At 38.2% G+C, this 21,417-nt stretch overlaps 1 protein-coding gene across 3 annotated transcripts; it reads left to right on the forward strand.

Annotated features, from left to right (window-relative positions):
- The first annotated feature begins 695 nt into the window (after positions 1–695).
- On the forward strand, positions 696–19,725 carry tnpo2b (transportin 2b). 3 transcript variants are annotated; one of them, XM_081360302.1, is made up of 25 exons: positions 696–911; positions 2,949–3,053; positions 4,711–4,786; positions 4,863–5,012; positions 5,222–5,328; positions 6,667–6,800; positions 6,888–6,969; positions 7,394–7,516; positions 7,603–7,721; positions 7,850–7,910; positions 8,910–9,081; positions 9,421–9,573; positions 10,505–10,730; positions 11,582–11,753; positions 12,160–12,246; positions 12,385–12,492; positions 12,587–12,745; positions 13,840–13,927; positions 14,048–14,146; positions 14,265–14,360; positions 14,438–14,513; positions 14,917–15,016; positions 15,118–15,192; positions 15,811–15,956; positions 19,550–19,725. In XM_081360302.1, the coding sequence occupies exons 2-24, from the start codon at positions 2,955–2,957 to the stop codon at positions 15,916–15,918; spliced, it is 2,670 nt and encodes an 889-aa protein (XP_081216428.1). In that variant the 5' UTR covers positions 696–911; positions 2,949–2,954; the 3' UTR covers positions 15,919–15,956; positions 19,550–19,725. The 3 variants fall into 3 exon arrangements, with proteins under 3 accessions (XP_081216428.1, XP_081216426.1, XP_081216427.1); XM_081360300.1 differs by lacking the exon at positions 19,550–19,725 and adding an exon at positions 18,014–19,507; XM_081360301.1 differs by lacking the exon at positions 19,550–19,725 and adding an exon at positions 18,014–19,507 and having other exon boundaries at positions 698–911; positions 2,954–3,053.
- Positions 19,726–21,417: the final 1,692 nt, after the last annotated feature.

Consider the following 21,417-nt stretch of genomic DNA (forward strand, 5'->3'; position numbering starts at 1 on the left):
ACTTAAAGAGATGGGGATTTGAAGAATATGGGTAACCAAACACATGATGGGCCCCATTGACTTCCATAGTATTTTTATATGGAAGTCAATGGGGTCCATCAACTGTTTGGTTACCAACATACTTCAAAATATCGTCTTTTCTGTTCAACAGAAGAAAGAAACTCATAGATAAATGATGACATTTTTTATTTTGGTTGAACTATCCCTTTAATGAGGCCACGTGACCATTTTGTAATAGTAGATAGTATGCAGTACGCAGTAAGCAATTCACCAGTATCCCATTCTGAGCATATCTATAGTTTTGGACTCTATCATGATGATAATACCATGGTTTTCCCCTCATTCTTTGAGTACGATGGGATACCATGTAAATACACATGAATATAGTAATAATCACACATTATTGTAGTAAACCACAGTACCATTGAACAACCGTGTGCTACTTCGGCCAATGAACCTAAATGACCCATTATTTCACCTTTGTCTCCATCTACAGGTCACAGCATGAATAACAGTTCTCTAAAATTAATTTAAACCCGCCACAAAGCTTCATTAACAAAATATAGATCACAATTAATGTGTTAGTCACGATATTTTTTTCTTGTATTAAAAAAGGAGTCAGTATTTAGTAGAAGTACCGCTTCTTGTAGTTTTATGTTAATGAGATATAACATCAGCGTAACGGTACGGAAGCCGCGCAGATCCAGACTGCGCGATTAACGCGTCCGCCATGAATCAGGCGCCGCCGGTGAAAGAAGAATAACAGCGAGCACACCGATTAAATCCCGCAGAAATCCCGTAGAAACCCGCGGTGAGCCATCCGTTACCGCGACCCGACGTCCATCAGCGCTCGTGCCGCGGCAGAGAGATATAAACGCAGATAGACGGACTGAGAGAGCCTCTGACTGAAGGTGAGAGCGTTTGGCGGGTTAGCACAGCGGCTAACGGCTACATCAGCGTCTGTGTGTGTTTATTCATCATCTTTACACACGCTCAACACGCACATCTAACCGATTTAATGCGTTTTATTTCATGAGTGATCGGTTAACGCGTCTGATGTAAGCCGGGGAATTGGGTTAAACCGGGCCGCGTAAACACACACACACACACACGGCCTACACTCATACACACAGAGATTATACACTCACACAAATACACAACACACAATAATACGTACACAAATACCACACATACACACTCACGTAGACACACACAAACATAAACATGTACACACCCTCACACACGCTACACTTGGATCATACACACTCAGTCGTATAACGTTACTCTCTCTCTCTCTCTCTCTCTCTCTCTCTCTCTCTCTCTCTCTCTCTCTCTCTCTCTCTCTCTCTATATATATATATAATATTTGTGTGTAGATACGTGGAGATAGAAAGATAAAGTCATAATATAGCTTATTAATTAGCTTAAATAGATAGATATACACACTCATACGCTTATACAAACAACATGCATAGATGCCCTTAAAGGATTAGTTCAACCCAAAATTAAAATTAATTACTCACCCTCATGTCGTTTTAAACCCGTAACACCTTCGTTCATCTTCAGAACACAAATGAAGATATTTTAATGAAATCTGAGAGCTTTCTGTCCCTCCATTGACAGGCTACGCAACTAACGTTACCACTTTCAAGCCCCAGAAAGGTAGTAAAGACATCATTAAAGTAATCCCTGTGACTACAGCGGTTTAACCTCAATTTTATGAAGCGACACGAGTGCTTTGTTCAATTATAATTAACCACTTAATCTTTTACGCGCACTCACGAGAGCACCACGACACATGCGGGTTGTTAACGCGAGAGCAGACGTTCAAAGTGTTAGTTGCGTAGCCTGTCAATGGAGGGACAGAAAGCTCTCAGATTTCATAAATATCTTCATTTGTGTTCTGAGGATGAACAAAGTCTTACAGGTTTAAAATGAGTAAATAATGACAGAATTTTCATTTTGGGCTGAACTAACCCTTCAGTAAAATAAGTGCACAATAGGTCCAAAAGTCCACATTGAAACTTGTAAAAGAACGTTTTAGGAATTTGAAAACTGTAAAACAAAGCAATAATGAATGAAGACATTTGAATATTCTGCACCATTTCTATGTGACTAATCAAATGAGTGGCTTCGATCATGTGACTCTTTGTACAGATGGTCTGATGTTCATCCACTGATGCTGGAGAACATGATCAGGGTTTGTTCATGTATCTCCTGCGACATTATCAGATTCATCAGTTCACATGCAGAGAAAAGAGGTGTGCAGGGAACCCGGTTCCTTCCAGACTTTCCTATGGGGGTTCATGATGGGGGGTTTTCAATTTGTGTAAAATGAAGCCTGTGGTTAACATGACATGACGATACTTTGACGTTATGTTCCACAACGTAAATTACACACACTCATAATGAAAACGCACATTTTGAAGCAGTACGTTTTCAATGAGTGACTAGATAAGACAACATGGGGTGTGAATGAGTGTGTGTAATTTCCATCGTAGAATACGGGGTCTGACGTCTGCACCCTCTATATAGTATGCAGTGAAACATGTGATATTTAAGGAGATAAATGCAAAAACCCAAGCATTTCATGAGTGTTTGCAGACTGTCGGATGCACTGAAGACTCATTCACACACGGCCCACTCGCACATCCGCAGCCTCCACACATATTCACGCTCTCGTCTGCCTCGTTCCCAATTAAACCTGATCAGATGGTGGAGCTGATGTGTGAACCTCCGTCCAGGTGCTCGCCGTGGATTAGCCTGGTTTCTACAATTACAAAGTGTTTTAAACCGGGTATTAGGTCTGAGTGCATGTGTCTGTGCACGATGGGTTTGTGTGTTGTTTGCTCAACTGTATCAAGAAAGCAGTGATGGTGTTTGTGTGTGTGTGTATTGGTTTAGGTCACTCATCTGCCTGTGTTTTCTGTGTGTGTGTGTGTGTGTAGCGCAGGATGGAGTGGCAGCCGGATGAACAGGGTTTACAGCAGGTGCTCCAGCTGTTGAAGGACTCTCAGTCTCCAGATACGGCCACACAGAGAGCCGTTCAAGAGGTCTGTGCTCATCATCACTTCTGATCAATATCAGGATGATCAGTTATATGTCTGTGAAGCTTATTTGTTCAGGTTATGGCTCAATGAAATGGAAAATGTAGTTGTCACAGCCGAATGAATGAACACTGGGCTCTTGAGAATCAAATGTTTAGGATCTGTGTGGTCGTTTTTGGGGTTTTCGTCACAGATGTGTACGGTGGTCGTGGATCATATTGGCTAAATAAATCCCAATATTTTTAACAAGTTTGGGATCGTAGGAATTGGTGTTTTGAAAGAAATGAATACTTCAATTTAGCAAGTATGCAGTAACTTCAAAAGTGACTGTAGAGACATTGTTAATGTCACAAAAGATTTCTAATTCAAATAAATGCTGTTCTTTTGAGCTTTATATTCATGTATATAAAAAAAAAAAATTAATAAAATAATATATAGATGAAAACGTCTGCAAAATGAATACAATTTAAAATTTATTTCATATGCATCAATATAGCAATTCATACTGTTAAACAAACAGTGCTATATACTTACAGGGTTTTTCCTACAAAATGTGAAAAGCAATGGAGAGATTGTAAATGATGATCCATATGATTTGTTGAATCTGACCGTAAATGAGGAATTGAATTCTTCACTCTAATGCCATTTTTCTTTTTCTTTTAAGGATTAAATCAGAAAAACGAACTAGTCTACAGGCATGGTTTTTAGGGAACATAACAGTCCGATAAAAAGTGCATTAAAGGGATAGTTCACCCAAAAACGAAAATTATGTCAGTAATTACTCACCCTCATGTTGTTCCAACTGCGTAAGACCTTCGTTCATCTTCGGAACACAAATTAATATATTTTTGATTAAATCTGAGAGCTGGATCACTCCTCCATAGGCTTCTAAGGGACTGAAACTTGCTGGCCCAGAAAGGTTATTAAAGAGATCGTTAATATAGTCCAAGTGACTACAGTGGCTTAATCTTAAGTTTATCAAGCGACGAGAATACTTTTTGTGTGCTAAAAACAAAACAAAAATAACGACTTTATTCCACTATTCATTTCCTTCTCTCTGGGCCTCAAGTGAGTTAACGTAGTGTTTTTGCGCAGCGCGTCTGTGTTACACGTCACCACGTAGGCTCACTATTGGCCGACGCTGGTCATGTGTGTGACGCGCTGCGCAAAAACACTACGAGGTCCAGAGAGAAGGAAATGAGTAGTGAAAAAGTCGTTATTTTTGTTTGATTTTTAGCGCGCAAAAAAGTATTCTCGTCGCTTGATAAACTTAAGATTAAGCCACTGTGGTCACTTGGACTATATTAACAATCTCTTTAATAACTTTTCTGGGCCAGCAATTTTCAGTCCCTTAGCAGCCTATGGAGGAGTGATCCAGCTCTCAGATTTAATCAAAAATATCTTAATTTGTGTTCCGAAGATGAACGAAGGTCTTACGGGGTTGGAACAACATGAGGGTGAGTAATTACTGACATAATTTTCATTTTTGGGTGAGCTATCACTTTAAATATATCCATGATTTAATATTTACTTCAAAATATGTGCAAATGTTAAGAAACTCTAGTGGTAAATGTTCGTTTGTATCTTAATGTCACTGGTCTGATCTCAGATCTGTTTGTTGTCTGTGGACTTCATCATGATATTTTTGTAACGCTTCCATTAGAAACTGGAGCAGCTGAATCAGTATCCCGACTTCAACAACTATCTCATCTTCGTCCTCACCAGCCTCAAATCCGAAGGTCTGTACGATCCCATCATGCGTCATCTTATCTCGTTTCACACACTCTCAAGGAACGTGTCTCTGTGTCTCTGCAGACGAGCCCACCCGTTCTCTGAGCGGTCTGATTCTCAAGAACAACGTGAAGGCTCACTACCAGAACTTCCCCCCGGCTGTGGCCGACTTCATCAAGAGAGAGTGTCTCAACAACATCGGAGACCCGTCCCCGCTCATCCGCGCCACCATCGGTCAGTCCGGATTAAACCCGCCTAACCTCTCGAGAGTGTCTGGCTGAGTTCATTTCATTTGATCAGTTGTAATTAGTGTGTTTGTTTCTTTCAGAGAAGGATGTATTATCGTAAAGCGAGTAGATATGGGCCGAACAGCTTTTTTTGCGTTATAGTTGAATTGGTGTGTGTGTGTGTGTGTGTGTGTGTGTGTGTGGGTGTGTCCGCAGGTATTCTCATCACTACCATCGCCTCTAAAGGGGAGCTGCAGACATGGCCAGAACTGCTGCCTCAACTCTGCAACCTTCTCAACTCAGAGGATTACAACACCTGCGAGGTGACACACTCACACACACAATCACACACACAATCACACTCACACACACAATCACACTCACACTCGAGCACACAACACACTCACACACAAATACAATCACACACTCAAACACACACAGACAGACAGGCACACAGACACACACTCACACACACAAATACAATCACACACACACACTCACAAACACAATCACGCTCACACACAGACACACTCAGAAACACACAACACAGTCACACTCACACACAATCACACTCACACACAATCACACTCGCGCACACAACACACACTCACACACAAATACAATCACACACACAAACACACACAGACAGACAGGCACACACACAGACACACACACACACACACAAACAAACACAATCACGCTCGCACACAGACACACTCAGAAACACACAACAGTCACACTCACACACAATCACAGTCACACTCGCGCACACAACACACTCACACACAAATACAATCTCACACACACAAACACACACAGACAGACAGGCACACAGACACACACTCACACACACAAATACAAATACAATCACACACTCACAAACACAATCACGCTCACACACAGACACACTCAGAAACACACAACAGTCACACTCACACACAATCACAGTCACACTCGCGCACACAACACACTCACACACAAATACAATCTCACACACACAAACACACACAGACAGACAGGCACACAGACACACACTCACACACACAAATACAAATACAATCACACACTCACAAACACAATCACGCTCACACACAGACACACTCAGAAACACACAACACAGTCACACTCACACACACAGACACTCAGACACAGACTCACACACACTTACACACACGTTACAGATTGTTTGCTCATGCTGTTTAAAAATAGTATACAGTTTATACTGTGCAATAGGCAGTTTGTTAGTATTTCACCCTTAAATATTCCTGTCTATATAGTCTATTATAAATTCATAGTGCTGAAAATGATTGTTTGATTAGTTATGTCTGCTGATTGCTTTAAAGTCAGCATGAAGTTGCGATACTCTTTTCTTCCCTTTTGTGATGTATATCTGAGTGAAACGGCTTCTCGAACAAGAACAAATGCAGGGCGGGGCTTGATTTTGTTCATGGGTAATTGATTGGATGGTTGTGGTTTGCTATTGGTGGATCTCATGTGAGTGACAGGTTGCCCCTCCCTCACGCCACTAAACGCATCATCAGAGAAGAGAAGAGCTGCAAGAGGGAGGGGAAGTTATTTTGATGAAAGATTATGGGGCACATATAAAAAAAAGTCGGTAATTTTGATTTCATTGTGACTAACGTGTGTGTGTTTGTGTACAGGGTTCTTTCGGTGCGCTGCAGAAGATCTGTGAGGACTCGTCTGAACTGCTGGACAGTGATGCTCTGAATCGACCCCTCAACATCATGATCCCCAAATTCCTGCAGTTCTTCAAACACTGCAGCCCCAAGATCAGGTAAACAACCCCGCGAGCACAGATCTTAGAATTGAATACGGTCTGTTTCATAATGAGTGCCATTATTAATTCACATTCTGTCTTCAGGTCTCATGCCATAGCGTGCGTGAATCAGTTCATTATCGGCAGGGCTCAGGCTCTCATGGACAACATCGACACATTCATAGAGGTGAGTTGGCCACCGATTCCATCCACCAAGAATTATTTCAAGCAGTAACTGTAATCTTGCTTTCGAAGCTGAAAGACTTTTGACGACAGATTCACACTAACCTTACCAATAAGCTTTTTAAAATTTGCATTAACAACACAGTTTGGGTTTTCAGCTCATTTGCAGTCAGACATCATAACCTGTTCAGTGAGTCATCTGAGCTGGCTGATAAAAAGAACCACATGATTCACAATTTGTGAATTACACAGCAGATTGATTATATTTGTTTTGTTATGAATAATACTTGTAGACTTTATCAAATCAAGGTTGTTGTAGTGTCTAGAAAGCATACTTTTTAAAAGCCTAGAACGTACTAACAAGTACAATCGGGTTCACAGTGCATTATGAATCTGTGGTGAAGGCTGAGCTCATCTGTGTTTTTCAGTCTCTGTTTGCGCTGGCGGGTGATGAAGACTGCGAGGTGAGGAAGAACGTGTGCAGAGCTCTGGTCATGCTGTTGGAGGTCCGAATCGACCGTCTGATACCACACATGCACAGCATCATACAGGTGAAACATGCAAACATCTGATGCCACACGAGGCGTTTTACAGTGGATAGGTGGGAGGTTTGACTCTCATCCGTGTTTCTCCGCAGTACATGCTTCAGCGCACGCAGGACGCAGATGAGAACGTGGCGCTGGAGGCGTGCGAGTTCTGGCTGACTCTAGCGGAGCAGCCCATCTGTAAAGAGGCTCTTTCAGGACACCTGGTCCAGTGAGTACTGCAGGCCATCATCATCATCACACACACATCTGAGCAGGAACAACACACAGATTAAGCCTCTGGTCTCCGTTAGGTTCTGTTTGTGAGATCTGATCTAATGTTAATGTGTTTCCCTACAGACTCATCCCCATCCTGGTGAACGGAATGAAGTATTCTGAGATTGACATCATTTTACTGAAGGTGAGTCACCATATGAGACATAATCTTTGGAGTCAAATCATGTTTATTGCATTAGATAAGGTGCGGTCACATAATCAGTTCTGATACAATTGCAGTATTTATTACAGGGCTCGACATTAAGCCTTGTCATGTGCTCGTCCTTCGGACAAGTAAATGGTTCATTCACTTGTCTGCCTAAAAATTATGCCTGTCCTGAGTTTTTTTTTTTTGTGGTATAAATATAATTTATTCTGAAGCAATATTCTCATCAGCTTTGACATTTAAAACTGCATATATGTGACATTTACCCTGAGGGCTTTTTTTTTTTTTTACCTTTCAAAGGGAATTTTTTCCTAATCTTATTAAATATATGATTCATCTTTAATTTTAAGTTCTTAAATTTGATCAATAAATTCAATTAGAATAATACACTATATGACTGTTACCAAACAAATTAAATAATTTTTACAAATGCATTAATTAATGTTATGAGATTTGTTTTAAATATTTTTTTAAAAATACAAATAAGAAATGGAGAAGAGTGATACTTTTAAACATGAAACTAAACCCTCCAGTAGGTGGCGGCAAGTGACCGATTTACTGAATGATTCATTACGATTCGTTCAAACGGCTGATTCATTCAAAAATGAGGCAGTTGTTAATGAATGAGGTCATTGAATCCGACTCAACCGATTCATTTAAAACGCTGAATTGTTCAGTAATGAATAAATGTTTGAGAGTTGCTGTGAGATGCGCAATGGTTCTGCTGTGAACATTGTTTGGAACTATGTTTCCATGAACTACGGTCATGTTGTATGTTCATTTTTGCATGCAGCCTGCAAAGACAACTAAATAGAAAGACGATTCTAGATCTGCAAAATTGTGATTTTAAGTATCAATATGGGAACTAATGGATACCCAGCCCTACTAATTTATCTAGATCTCCTGAGAAGTGAGCACTATGTAGGGAGCGTGTGAATCAGAATGCAGCTGCAGTGTGTCTTTGTGTGTGTCTCACAGGGTGATGTAGAGGAGGACGACAACGTTCCTGACAGCGAGCAGGACATCAAGCCTCGCTTCCACAAGTCACGCACCGTCACGCTGCAGCACGAGGGAGGAGAAGGAGAGGAGGGCGAGGACATCGATGAAGATGAGGATGATGACGATGACACGCTGTCTGATTGGAACCTACGTGAGTAAATCGACCAATCGGAGCGCTCTTGCTGGAAATGTTCCTGTGCGTGTATGTATATTTCATTTGCAACATTGGCACTGTTATTAATCTGACTCGAGCTGAATAATGACACTATTGCTTTCTGTAAAGCTGCTTATAACTGAATTGACCTTGCCTCGAAATTGTTGAAATTTACAGTTATTGATCTAAACTGAATCAACATCGAACTCACTGAATAATGACACTATTGTCTTTTTAGAGCTGCTTGTCCTGTGAAGCTGCTTTGAAACGATCTGTATTGTATAAACAGCGATGTAAATAAAGGTGACTTGACTTGTGTATGTTGTGTGTTCACAGGGAAGTGTTCTGCGGCGGCGCTGGACGTGTTGGCTAACGTCTTTCGGGATGAGCTGCTGCCGCACTTGTTGCCGCTGCTGAAGGGTTTGTTGTTCCACCCGGACTGGGTCATCAAAGAGTCTGGGATACTGGTGCTGGGAGCCATCGCTGAAGGTCTGTATCTCACACATACTCATTTCACACAATTTTCTTTTGTTTATGTTGTAATATGGTTGTAAGAGTGCATATCTTATCTTATTTAACTTTAACCTTTTTTTAAAATGCTGAGAGTAGGTACAAAGACATTTCAAAATAAAAGTCCTGGTGTAATTCAGGCTTGTTTATAGACGTGGGAATCTTATGGTACCTCACGACTCGATTCAAATCCATTCTTGAGGCCACAATTCGATTTTTAAAAGTTCATTTTGGTTTATTGTTTATATACGTATATATAGTATATAGTTTATTGTTTTGTTACTTTTCTTATTTAATTCGGTGGACAGTTTAATAGGTCTAGAATGAAAAAAAATCCTTCTGAATTAAATGGGAACCTTGAAATTTTAGTTTTTCTTCCCATTTTAGTCAACCCAATATTATAAAACAAATGCCCTTTAAGCTGACTACAATCATTAGTCTTCTGTATTAAAGCATGGCAGAAAATTGAATTTTAGATGTTAAAAATAGGAACAAAGAAGTAAATTACAAACAATAGGACAAACATGATAGAAAAAATATACAGTAAGTAAATAAACTAAGTTTTTCTGGTACAGTAGCACAGGTTTATGTAACATGTAGTAAGAAATACTACCGAAATTGAATAAAATGTAATGTCAAAATAAAACACTGTATACTTTTCACTGTATGAATAAAATATAAATTAATTCATATTAACGATAAAGTGATTCAGTCAAAAGCAGTGAGTGATTTTTATTATGACATCAGTTAATGAGGCTGCTGTCCCTTTAAGAATGAATGCACGGATATAGTTACACCTGATTTTCTCTTATTTGTTTTCGTTCACGTAGGACAAAAAGGTGTTAAAGACTTTAATTTTAAAAACTGAAATCAGATGCCCTGAATTAACTGAATCCTCTGTCTCTGTCAGGCTGTATGCAGGGAATGGTACCGTACCTGCCCGAGCTCATCCCACACCTGATCCAGTGTCTGTGTGATAAGAAGGCTCTGGTTCGCTCCATCGCCTGCTGGACGCTCAGCCGCTATGCACACTGGGTAGTGAGCCAGCCGCCGGACGCCCACCTCAAACCGCTCATGACAGAACTGCTCAAACGCATCCTGGACGGCAACAAGAGGGTGCAGGAGGCCGCCTGCAGGTGTGTTTGAAACGATGCTTGCTTGTTTAGAGCTGAATCATTTTGGATATGGCTGTGAGACTAATCGAAATCGTAATAAAATCGCGATGTGAGCATGCGTGGTTTCTAAACCACAGAAAGCACTATTTTTCCACCAGTCCCCAGGGGGCCGTTCACAGGTCGGGTCTTTTGCGCTCTGAAGTTCGTTATTTTAAACGTAGACGCATGACATGCATTCTGAAATAGACAGTGGAACGACGTGGAAGAAACGGGTAAGGAGAATTCAGGGCAGGATAAGTACCAAAAAAATCTAAATCTGGGGTTTGGGGATATTTTGGATACAGGAGTGATGTATCAGAGCCAGGTAATTTGCAAGACCTGTCAAACCATAAATGCGGCAAAACAGAGTATCAAGAGCCATTTACATAGAATGCGTTTTTTTATGGTGATTTTTGCCTTTATTGTGATAGGATAGTGTAGAGTGGACAGGAAGCGAGGTGGGAGAGAGACGGGGGACGGGATCGGGAAAGCCGGGATTCGAACTCGGTTCGCCTGAAGCACAGCGACTCTATTTGTCGGCGCCATGACTATGAGGCTATCAGTGCGTTTTTGCAGGAGTTTTTTAAAAAGTTGAAATAACCGACAATATCACACATTTATGCAATCATAAGGTGCCCGCAAATATGGGCAATAAAGCCGGCTTCCAAAAAAATCATAAGGAAATATTGTTTTAAAATCGTGATAACAATCGATCGCAATATTGAAAAAAAAAATTCATAATTGATAGTATATTGATAGTATTTCTTTACCATATCCATATCGCACAACCCCAATTTTGGAGTAATAAAGTAACTCTGTAATGTTTTTTTCAGTGCATTTGCGACTCTGGAGGAGGAGGCGTGCACCGAGCTGGTTCCATATCTCAGTTTCATTCTGGACACTCTGGTGTTTGCGTTCGGGAAATATCAGCACAAGAACCTTCTGATCCTCTACGACGCCATCGGCACCCTGGCAGACTCCGTCGGCCATCATCTGAACCAACCGGTGACAACACCATTTCCCACCTATTTTACAAACCACCTTTTTACACACTCACTCTAAAGTTCGATTATTTTTTATAATAATGTAGTCATTTCTTTGAGTTTGTTTGATCAAGTAATATTGTTAAATATTTTTACAATTTAAGATAACTGTTTTCTATGTGAATATCTGTTAAAATGTAATTTATTCCTGTGATCAAAGCTGAATTTTCAGCATCATTACTCCAGTCTTCAGTGTCACATGATTCTTCAGAAATCACTCTAATATGATGATTTGATGCTCAAGAAAGATTTCTGATTATTATCAGTATTTATTTGAAATAGAAAAAGACATAAATGTCTTTACTGCCACTTTTTGCCACGTTTGCACACGTAGAGCTCAGTGGTGTGATCTTGTGTTGTGTGAACAGGAATACATCCAGAAACTGATGCCTCCTCTCATCCAGAAGTGGAATGAATTGAAAGACGAGGATAAAGACCTGTTTCCCCTGCTGGAGGTGAGACACTCAGACCACAGTGAAAGCCTTCGTTTCATAGTTTTAATGTCATGGCACATAATCGTATTCATAATCGATTCATTTTGAAAGATAAAACAAAGAAATGGTCCTCATTTCTGCTGTGTTTTGTGTGTGTAGTGTTTGTCGTCTGTGGCTACAGCGTTGCAGAGCGGTTTCCTGCCGTACTGTGAGCCCGTCTATCAGCGCTGTGTTACTCTGGTGCAGAAAACACTCGCACAAGCCATGGTGAGAACACACACTTTATTCAAGCACACATATGCATGTACATCAGTGAGCCACAGAGTCATTAACCCACCCCTGTGTGTGTGTGTGCGCGCAGATGTACAGCCAGCAGCCGGATCAGTACGAGGCTCCAGATAAGGACTTCATGATCGTGGCTCTGGATCTGCTGAGTGGTCTGGCCGAGGGTCTCGGGGGTCACGTGGACCAGCTAGTTGCCCGTAGCAACATCATGACCCTTCTGTTCCAGTGTATGCAGGTACGGTGTGTGAGAGGGGTGAAAAATGTGTGCTGGTGGTGTTCCCATTTTTATTTAAATAAAAATAATTTTTAAATAATTTACAATATTATATAAAATAAATGTTTTCTAATTATTTAAATATTTAATATATTATAAATGTATGTTTTATGTTATTGTATTTATATCGACTGTTATTATGATTATGTGATTTATATTGTTATAAAACAAATTTATTTTAATAAAACTGATCATTTTAACTTTATATTATTTACAATATTACTCGTATTTGTTTTGATTGTTTATATTATTATTATTACTATTATTATTGTAAAATTTTGAATTTACAATATTATATGTATTATTACTATAATAAATGCATATTATACTTTTATTTATTTTATTGCTGATATCATGTTAATATTTATTATTTGAGTGTGTGTGTATATATATATATATATAATTTTTTTTTTTTTAAATAAATTAGTTATTTGAAATATTTACTATATTTTAAAATAAATGTATTTAAAACTTAATTTTTTTCAATATAATTTACGATATTATGCATCTATTTTTGTTTGTTTTATTTGAAGTAACTATATTGTTAAAATAAATTCATTTTAATAAAATTGATCATTTTAATATATTTATATTTATTTATATTTACTATATTACACATTTGTTTTATGATTTAGTTTATAATATTGTTTGAATTATTTACAATATTGTATGAATTAATTTTGTTTATTATAATTACAATATTTAATTGACTATATTATACATTTATTTGTTTTATTGTTCGTGTTTATTTTATTATTTCTTTGAGTTATTTGAATTAACTATATTGTTATAAAATAATATATTAAAATATATATATATATATATATATATATATATAATATATATATAAATAATTTTTTTTATTATTTAATACTTCATATTTATCTTTTACATATTATTTACTATTATGCATTTATTTGTTTTATATTGTTTTTATCTTAATAATTATGTATTTTAATATTTTTATTATCATTTACTATTGTTATAAAATAATAAATAAATAATGAATGTAGTTGTACTGTTGTACAAATAAAGAGTGACTCTGTTGTGTGTAGGACACGATGCCTGAGGTGAGACAGAGCTCGTTCGCTCTGCTGGGTGATCTGACCAAAGCCTGCTTTCCACACGTCAAGCCCTGCATCGGTACGACGACACCTGATCATCCGATCCGCATCATACACCCTTACATGCTCATTCACATGATTTAATCTTGGAAACTGTGTGTGTGTGTGTGTGTGTGTGTGTGTGTGTGTGTGTGTTTAGCGGAGTTCATGCCCATCCTGGGGACGAATCTGAACCCTGAGTTCATCTCAGTGTGTAATAACGCCACCTGGGCCATCGGAGAGATCTGCATGCAGATGGGTGAGGATCATCGCACGCATCACTGGATTAGAATGACATCATCAGAGATTTAGAACCGTAGAATTTGATTGTGTTTTTGAGTGAATTCATAGTGATGTGATTGTGACCCCTGTCGTAGGTGTGGAGATGCAGCCGTACGTGTCTCTGGTTCTTCCTCACCTGGTGGAGATCATCAACAGACCCAACACTCCCAAAACCCTGCTGGAGAACACAGGTATGACCTCTGACCTTATCCATCACTTACCTTACACACAGCTGATCAATAATCCTAACCCTAACTCCTGTTTACAGCCATCACGATTGGTCGCCTCGGGTACGTCTGTCCACAGGAAGTGGCTCCCATGTTGCAACAGTTCATCAGACCTTGGTGAGTCACTACATCTACAAGTTTTTTTTGGAAGAATTAATACAGCAAGGGTGCAGTAAATTGATCAAAAGTGACAATTAAGGAATTTATTATGTATAATAAGATTTCTTATGAACTTTCTATTCATCAAAGAACCCTTAAAAAATGTATTATACAAAATGTTTTACCCCCCTCAAAAATATGAAGCAGCACTACTGTTTTCAACATTGATCATAATAAGAAATGTTAATTGAGAATAAAAATCATATCAGAATTATTTACAAATCTTACCAACCCAAAACTTTTGTTGGTAAGTTAATTGGATTTCTTAATAATTGTATTCCATTTTTGGTTAATACATTTCTTAAGGCAGGCTTAACTATTAATACCAGCTAAGATATATTTTTTGATTGTCTTTTTGCAGGTGCACTTCGTTGCGAAACATCAGAGATAATGAAGAAAAGGACTCCGCCTTCAGAGGCATCTGCGTGATGATTGGTGTAAATCCTGGCGGCGTGGTCCAGGTCAGTTCTGATACTCCGACTCCATTGTGATTGACACTGATGTTACTCATCCCTTCATCACTTCATCACTCATTTCCTTTCGTCTGTCTCTCCCTCCACAGGATTTCATCTTCTTCTGTGATGCGGTGGCCTCCTGGGTCAACCCGAAAGATGACCTGAGGGACATGTTCTACAAGGTAAGACAGGGGTGTGACGATGCCCTCATGTCACGATTCGATACATATCACGATACTGAACTCACGATACGATATTATTGCGATAAGACATATGGTAAAAGGTTAACAAAAATGCACTGTTAATTAAAATGCTAAATTTGATATTACATTGTGGGTGTAAACGAATATCTTGGACTTGGTGCTGTAAACCCAATGGACAGGACAATAGAGACACCAGGATAAAAATATTCATGATTCTGAAGCTGAAAATACTGAATTATTTTAGACTCTGTCACTGACTAGATATATTTACAATAATGTATGCCACTTTTTGCCATCTGGCATTATCAGGAGCCATAAATATTCCCCCATTGCATTATTATACACTATATTCAACATAATATATAGTAGTAGTGTAATGTAGTACTGACAAAAAAAAGTCTCGTCACAGTAATTTTTATTTTGGTTGAACTATCCATGATACATATTGTTGCACTTTTGTATTGCGATATATTGTGACACTATATATTCTTACACCCCGTTAGACACGCATGGAGCTGCGTAACATAAAAAATAAAAGATATAAAAGATATAAAATATAAAAGATTCGAGTTGTTTAATGAGGTTGTGTGTCTGTAGATCCTACACGGTTTTAAGGACCAGGTCGGAGAGGAGAACTGGCAGCAGTTCTCGGAGCAGTTCCCGCCCATCCTGAAGGAACGTCTCTCTGCATGCTATGGCGTGTAGCCCCGCCCCTCTGCTTCACACACAGCACACGCTGTCAGGTGAGTGTACTAGGGTAAACCATCACTCTCTGTATATCTGCAGATAACAGGCCTGCACTTCATTTGTACATTGCACCGCCGTTCATTTGTGTAGTTAAACTGATAAACTGTCGTAGAAATCAACCTTTTTTAAATAACTGTCTGATGGCTATTTTTAATATTTCATTTGTTTTTTTTCTTAATTATTGGACTACAAAAAATAAAAAGATATTATCATAAAACACAATTAATATATTAATTTGAGAAATTTTTTTTTATTAATTATAAATATTTTAAAAGTAATAACATGCATGCCATTATATTTATGCATCAAAATTGTTTTGAAATCTAAATTTAATGGGAACACTTTACAAAAAGTTTTCGTTTGTTAACATGAGTTAACTGCATTAGTTAGCATGTAATAACAATGAACAATACTTCTACAACATTTATTAATTTTAGCTAATGTTAATCTCAACATTTACTAATACATTTTATGATTAAAATTTGTATGTTAACATTACTTAATGTGAATTTTTTTAATTAACCATCATTAACAAAGTTTAATAAATGCTCTATTAAGATATTGTTCATTGTTAATACATTAATGTCAACAAATGAGACCTTATTGTAAAGGTTCACCAATGTATTTTTATATTTGTTTTGGGCTACATCTAACTTGAGCTTAAAATTCTGTACAGTTTGTAATGAATAATGTTTGGCTGTTATATCAAAATTAATTTCAACATGCTTAAAAAAATAAAAATTAAGAACAAATTGGTAATTTATCGGTAGATGTGCTATTAAAGAAACAATAACAGTTTAACTTTAAAAGTGAATATGAGTAAAAGTATATCGGTCAAACTGACTTGCATCACTGTCAGCCACCGATTATGTCATCTTATATTAGCATCTGTCATTGAAAAAAACAAAAATGATAAGTTCAAATAAAGTGTGAATATCGGTTAAAAAAAAATCAATTATCAGTAAAACGGGTTACTGGTCTGTCACAGCATTTACTGTTGCTGCTTATGTCACCTTCATTTGCCCACTTTCACTTACAGGACATTAAAGAACTGCTAAAAGAATAGATATAAAAGTTATAATCTGTTAAAAAATATCAATCAAGCCAATAACAGACTAAATAAAGTGCGAATATCTAAAAAGAAATTATCAATAAAACAGATTAAGGATGCGATTGTGTCATCTTATATCAGCATCTGTCATCGAAATAATACAAACAATAACAGATTAAATAAAGTGTAAATATCGGTAAAAAACATTTAATTATAGGTAAAACGCGTTACAGGTCTGTCGCAACATTGACTGTTGCTGCTTATGTCGCCTTTATTTTCCCACAGACTCTCTATGGGATATTTAAAGTCGACATGAATCAAAATTGACCTTATTTACTTTGTTAGTGCACATTACTAGTCTTGTGGTGAACAATTCATCCCTGCAAGTTGATTCACAAAAACCTTTTTTTTTTTCGTCATGGTAATCTCTAATCAAAATCTGAAAATGTACTTTCCTTCTGGTATGCCCTTCCTTTTCTGATGACACGGTTCGGGTAGAACGTCAAACCGATATAATCGGTCCAAAAATTACAAAATGCTAGAATCTACTTTGCTCTTATTTGTCCAATCTCTTCCCTGAGGGTAAAAACAAGCCATGCCCCTTTTTTTCTCATTCAATATTCAGTTTCATACGTCAAAATACTGAAGTCAGTCTCAACTTCAGGTTCATGCAAATTTGTTAAAGATTAGGTATAAAAGTAATTGTCAAACCGATAATCGGTCCAAAAAAATTACAAAATGCTAGAATCTACTTTGCTCTTATTTGTCCAATGTCTTCCCTGAGGGTAAAAACAAGCCATGCCCCCTTTTTTTTCTCATTCAATATTCCGTTTCACTCAGAAAATACGTCAAAATACTGAAGTCAGTCGCAAGGTTCACGCATATTTGTTAAAGATTAGGTATGAAAGTAATTGTCAAACCGATAATCGGTCCAAAAAAAGAAATGCTAGAATCTACTTTTGCTCTTATTTGTCTCTCTTTCTTTCCTTCTGTTTCTTTCAGTTGAACCTTTAGGAGGGGGGAACTCATCCATCTGTGTATTGCACTGCCCTGATCATGGGGGAGAGGGACGCGATTGGCCGCTCCGCCTGACGGACAGATCCCACGCCCTTTGTGTGTCCATGAGGGTGGGTGGGTGGGTGGGAGGGGGGAGGGGACTCCTCTAGTTAACTGCAGAATGCATCCCAATCACGGGGAATAAACCTAAAAACGTAGGGAAGACGAGAGATAGTGTAACCGAGGGAGAGCGAAAACTTAAGAGAGCGGGAGGGAGGTCGTAGGTTTAACGGGAGGGAGGTATAGACAGTTATCTGGGAAATTAAGATTAAGATTAGGGAGGGAAGCTAGACAGCAACTGTTATACAACTTTTTTTAATCTCAAGTTAATCCCAGGCATAAGAATCAAACGCATTCACACGCAGACTGACCATAGAAACTCTTGCACATGAAGTTGCAATAACTACGAGCGGCCTGCGGTGCCAGCGCTGCCGTAGCAATAGCATAATCAGACTTTAACACTGAGACTATCTAGGAAAGACTAGCGTCGTTTTTCTTTTTTTAATAATTACCATTGAGGAAACGAGGATAAAAAAAAAAAGATGGTTAGCGCGCTATCGCGAATTTGTGTTTATGATCGTTAGTAAGGGAGCATTTATGAATTCACAGTTTTCATCATCATCCTCATCGGCTTTGTCGTCGTCCTGTCCGATTGTCGTCATGATTCTCTGCTTGCGTCTCTTATGCGTATCGTTTCTTTTACAATGTTTCTTCTCACTTTTTTGCGTAGTTGGCTTGTAGTTTTTTCCTGGGCTTGGTCAGTGTTCGCTGTTGAATCTCATCGTAGTTTACAGATTTCAATCACACCGTAGTTTAATCTTGTCGTGATTCTGAGAGATTCGGTCTCGTCGTGAAGGAGCTGGAACGGAAACTCCACAGTATAACGATCATGTCTTGCGTTATGTGTGTGTGTGTGTGTGTGTGTGTGTGTGTGTAACGGTAGCTGTGTTGGGAGCTTTTAAGTGTTTTCTTAGTGTCATTGCCATGTATTTTTTTCGTATACGTGTATTCTGCGTTAATAGATTGTTAATTGTTTTAAGGTACCTTACACTTGACTCCTGGACCCCTATTGACCTGTAAACTGTGACCAACAATGTGTGCGCGCTTGTGAGTGTGTGTATGAATGTATTTGTACCGATAAATTTTGATGCCATATTGATATTTGGTATTTAGTGATTTAATCAGCTTATCCAACAAACTACAACTATATCAAATATAGTTTTACAACAATAAGGTTAAGTTTTTTTTTTTAGTTTGGCTGCTATTGCTGATTGATTAAATAGAACTGAATTCACAACATTTAAATTCTATTGGTGCAAAATGCATAATTTAAATTGGATTATCGCTTGTCATGCACTTTTTTTTTTTGTTGTTGCTATTTTTATTATTTTTTTGTAAGGACTTTGCTGGTAAATTTACTGATAAAACTGTTGGATTCATCACGTGTCTTGTTTTTTCTCGTGACTATTTGTTGTTTGGAAGATCTGAAATAAGAGCAAGCTGAAAGCAAAGACAGGAAGTGACAGTTGGAAGGATGGCGAGGCGGGGAACGATTGCTGCGTGTTGAAATCTGCACTGAGACTCTGAAAAGACAAAAACAATCACACATTTCTCTCTTTACCTTGCCAGGAAAAATAAAACGATTTTTTACCAAGCTGAAGAAGTCTCTTTTGTGAGTTCTTGATTTCTCTCGACCTTTTTTTTTTCATTAGAAAAGGAACGTAGCTAAGACAAACCCCCGAGGTCAATCATTTTATCCCTTAAAACTCATCTTTGATCACCAAAATAAGCGTTTTTTTTCCTTGAAAAAAATGTCTTCATGCCTTAAAATATCTTGAATGTAATACTACATCCTTTCCTCATTTAGTATACGCGGTTCTATGAATATGCAAATGACCCCGCCTCCACTCACTCACTCCAGTTCAGAGATTCACACGTTGATCTGATTGGTTACAAGGTAGTTTGTGACGTCAAACTCCAGCGATTTCTTTCAGACTGTCTTTGGTTCACTGCAGTTTTAAGGAGAAAATACTCAGCAATGGTGTCGACTTATGAATTTACACATGGTTTGTCTTAAAGCACATTAAAAACCCCACATAGATAGTATAAATTACATAAAGCTTGAGTTTCACCACAGGGGGGCTTTAAAAACTGCAGTCAAAATTAATGTGTTGTGGCTTTTATTTAATATTTGCACATTTTGAGATTGTCTATATACACCTAAAACACTCAAATCTTCAAATTTAAATTCTCTTCCATGTAAAACACTAAAGCGTTGATGACATCATCATGTACTCATGGGCGTGGCCGTTTCTGAAAAATGCTCTGGAATGAGAGTAATTAAATAAATGTTTTTTTTTAATATGGTTAATTAGACATAAGTGGTGTTCATAATAGGCTGAAGGACTGTGCCAAATAATGAACGAACTCCAGTAAGAAGTCTTGCATCTGCCCTGAAGCCTCTAAATCTGTTGAGGTTGCTCATGCTAATTCGAATCAAATAGTCATTTGTTGTCCTGATGAAAATTACTCGAATGAACAGTTTTCAGGCCAGAGCAGAAGGTTTCTGTAGATGTAGTTCAATATCTCTATTTATCTGGCTCTCCTTCTTCCTGCAGGAGATATGACATGATCTTCAGAGGACTTAAAACCACTCAATCAGACGAACAAGCTCTTTTTACAATGTAATAATGGAGATAATGTACAGTAGAGACTCACCTTTCTTCATAAAATCCAACCGATTCTTGCATCTGAAAAGTGTTTACGAGCCACCAGATGTGTTGATCACAGCCTGACTGTATGTGTTTTTACAGTCTCTGAGATGATGACCCAGCCTTATCTATGTGTGTGTGTGTGACAGCTGCAACCATCTCACTGCACACCATAACGAGTAACCCACATTCAGGAAACAGATGAGCCATGACAGGAAGTTTAGGTTTGATGTATCTGATTGTTTTCACTTTGCAATCGTCGTGCATTAGCCGTACACTCGAATGGTGAGATGACTAACAGAAGATATTCAAATAGTATCAGGAACTTGGTTATGCATGCGGTTCTGTGTGTAAACCATGTGTATTGATGTTTCCACACAGAAATTGTGTTTCATCAACGGGCTTAAACTTTCATTGACATCAAACTGAGGATGAGAACAAGAACAAACTCAAGTGAGAAATAGACGTGTCAGACTTCTGGTGGCCTTCTCAGAGGGCCTGATCTTTTACAGTTTGTTTTGCTGTAAAGGGTGTTTTTGCGATGAGTCCCGAGCTGAAATCGTGTGTACAGTTGGAGAAGATGAGATGTTGAAGTGTGTGGGTGTGTGAAGAAGGAGAAGGTGAGATGTTGAAGTGTGT

The sequence above is a fragment of the Scardinius erythrophthalmus genome (assembly GCF_964197995.2).
Source record: "Scardinius erythrophthalmus genome assembly, chromosome: 3".
Lineage (NCBI taxonomy): Eukaryota > Metazoa > Chordata > Actinopteri > Cypriniformes > Leuciscidae > Scardinius > Scardinius erythrophthalmus.